The sequence below is a fragment of the Phoenix dactylifera genome, chromosome 16 (genome assembly GCF_009389715.1).
Source record: "Phoenix dactylifera cultivar Barhee BC4 chromosome 16, palm_55x_up_171113_PBpolish2nd_filt_p, whole genome shotgun sequence".
NCBI classification, from domain to species: domain Eukaryota; kingdom Viridiplantae; phylum Streptophyta; class Magnoliopsida; order Arecales; family Arecaceae; genus Phoenix; species Phoenix dactylifera.
The window spans coordinates 6,784,325-6,787,175 of record NC_052407.1 but is presented as its reverse complement, the minus strand read 5'-3'; the positions used below and the strand labels follow the sequence as shown (position 1 = coordinate 6,787,175).

Sequence of the window (2,851 nt, the reverse complement as noted above, 5' to 3'; positions counted from 1 at the left end):
TCTGCTAGTTCCGTGCATCAAAGGAGGTGACCCAAAAATTTCACTTCAAACCCAAACATCAGTCCAATCTCTAGTTGGCATGTAGACTAAACCTAAAACCGAGACATGGCTGGATCTCTCATCCCAAATCAGCATTAAAATACAAGACTCCAGCTGGCTGTTTTTCAAACCTTCAACATGAGAACAAAACATTCAGAAAAAAGAAACAATAAAAATTGGCACTATTTTTTCTGCTTAAGAGGAGCCTTTTGTCTCTGGCCGTCCACTGGTGACGGCCGAGGCCACTCCGCCAGAAGAAAACTCTCCCCCCTATCGCCATCCCTTGCGGTCCTTTCGTGGGCGGCAGCTGAGCCGCGCCCATAGCCTCCGATACACTCATAGACTTCTCCTCGATCCGGATATGGGTTTTCCCCATAGACTCAAAGAAGTATAAACAGAGCACTCCCTTGTTCTTTCTATCTAACAAAAAAACAGAACAACGATAGGAATCCCATCCATATATTAGAGATTGATGGAAGATGTGGATTACTCTGTTTCCATTGCCAACCTCATCTGCCAAGAGAATGGAATTGATTTGGATGCAGATGATGGTGAAGAGGAACGCCATGAAATGATTATTCTACTCAAAGATGTTGATCTTTCCGAAACCGAAGAGTACATGGAGAAGTTGATATTTAGAGAGAGCAGCTTCGAGAGTCGAGGCCATGACCTTTTATCTTGTTCTGATTCCTATTCCTCTGTGGTAGCAGAAGATTGGTTCGAGTGTGCTCGCTTGACTTCAGTGCAATGGATTCTCCAGGTGAGCTTCTCTTATCCTATGGTTTGATTCATTCTATTCAATACCGACAATCCACTGTTTTCTCATCTCTTTTTTTGCTTTTCATCGGCTTGGATTTTTTTATCAGATGAGGGACTGCTTTTGCTTCAACTCCAAAACTGCGTATCTAGCAGTGGCCTACTTCGATCGCTTCTTCGTGCGGCGGCAAATCAGTGATGTACATAAGATGAAGTTGTTTGAGTTATGATTTCATTTTTATTTCCAACTTTTACAGTATATTAATACGTTTCATATTGAACAGAAGGAGAAGTTATGGGCGATCAGATTGTTGTCAGTAGCTTGTCTATCACTGGCAGCAAAGATGGAGGAACACAGTGTGCCAGCATTGTCAGATTATCAAATAGATGGGTATGCATTCAATAACAAGGCAATCCAGAGGATGGAGCTCCTAGTTTTGACTACTTTGGAATGGCGTATGAGTTCAGTGACTCCATTTGATTATCTAAGTTATTTTACATACAAGTTTCAATATGAGCATGGAACAAAAGATTTAATACCTAATGCGGTCAGATACATATTTGCGATCACTGAAGGTTTGTTATTAGCATGCAATGGTTTTGTATGCTTCTTTCTTATATTTATTTTAGTTGTTCCCCGATAATTTTCATTTTGTTTTTCTTGTTTTCTTGTGGATGCAGTGATTAATGTAGTTGATTGTCGTCCCTCAACTATAGCTGCAGCTGCCTTGTTAGCTGCATCGAGCGAAAGATACACAAAAGAGTTGTTGGAGTCTAAGATAAGTTCTATCTCCCTTTGTGGATCTTTGGAGAAGGTAAGTCGATATATTGAAATTTTTTTATAACTTCAAGTTTAATGTCCCTGTTGATGGAAAGATTGAATAGAGAATTTAATAATTATTTACCATTAATGCTCTTCAGGAGCATGTATATGCCTGCTACAGCATGATGACAGTGGAGTCACCCAAGAAGCCGAAAAGAACAAAGAGAGGAGCTTCTTCAGATTTATCAGCAAATCATTCGAGCATTGGCGATGCCATTGATCTTGCTGATAGTGCCTCTTTCACTGGTTCAAGAGAGAAGAGAAGGAGGTTACAGTTGCCAAATATCCAGTAGATATTACCCCAGCACTGTTTTATCGCATGGGGCATGGCTTGATTTTTTTTTATAACAAAAATGAAGTTGTTGGTTGGATTCTTATCTGTTAGTGTGCTTAGCAGATGGGGTTTGTAGTTGATTGTTGAACTTGGCTTGAGAAATTTTTGGATTCAGTTCTTGTGTTCAGTGTGAAAAAAAAAAATTGGGGGAAGGGAGAGGAAAGAAGGGTGAAACTTCAGCCCAGAGTAAACAAGCTGAATGGTATGTAAAAGCTAGAAGGTGAGCCCGGGAAACAGTTAAAAGACTGTTTGTGAATAGTATGGCAGCTGGCCTAATTGGTTCCCTTGTCATTCATCCATCACTACTTTCCATTCATGACCCTTGGCATTCATCCATGAACCATGATTACTTTCCCCATATCCATCCCTTCGTATTTGGTCTTGTATTAGTTGCCCCCCCCCCCCCCCCCCTCCAATGGATGAACCAGTGAAATTAGTCTTCAAGGTAGGATTTATAGTTTGATTGGCACTCCTTTTTGATGCAGGTGCTTGTCTGATGAATCCTTGAAAAGACTGTAAAGAAATGAGAGTTGTGTTGCAATGTAGTGCATTTGTCTTCAAGCTGCCAAGTGAGTGTGTGTAAAGGTGATTGCCTGCTATTGGAATTGTTTGATTCTTGGAATGAGATGGGATTGGATTTGTATATGCTCCATTTTGTGTCATCAAACCAAAACCAAGCATTGCTGCTTGAATCAGATGAGTTGTTCGTGTATGATGAGCACTGTCCTTAGCAGTGTGGGTGATATCTTAGCAGAAGTGTTGAACTTGGAAACTCTTGTTTGCAATTGAGAAACAAATAACCCACAACGTTGTAACTCCGCCATTTTTCTGAATAAATTTTGGTGACTAATGGGGCTCATTAATTTCCCTTAAAAAAGAGAGAGACACATATAACCATT

The 2,851-nt window shown here is 40.3% G+C and overlaps 1 protein-coding gene across 1 annotated transcript; it reads left to right on the top strand.

Annotated features, from left to right (window-relative positions):
* The first annotated feature begins 243 nt into the window (after positions 1-243).
* On the top strand, positions 244-2,079 carry LOC103709181 (cyclin-D5-1-like). Its single transcript, XM_008794408.4, has 5 exons — positions 244-799; positions 906-995; positions 1,080-1,371; positions 1,477-1,610; positions 1,717-2,079. The coding sequence occupies exons 1-5, from the start codon at positions 512-514 to the stop codon at positions 1,909-1,911; spliced, it is 999 nt and encodes a 332-aa protein (XP_008792630.2). The 5' UTR covers positions 244-511; the 3' UTR covers positions 1,912-2,079.
* Positions 2,080-2,851: the final 772 nt, after the last annotated feature.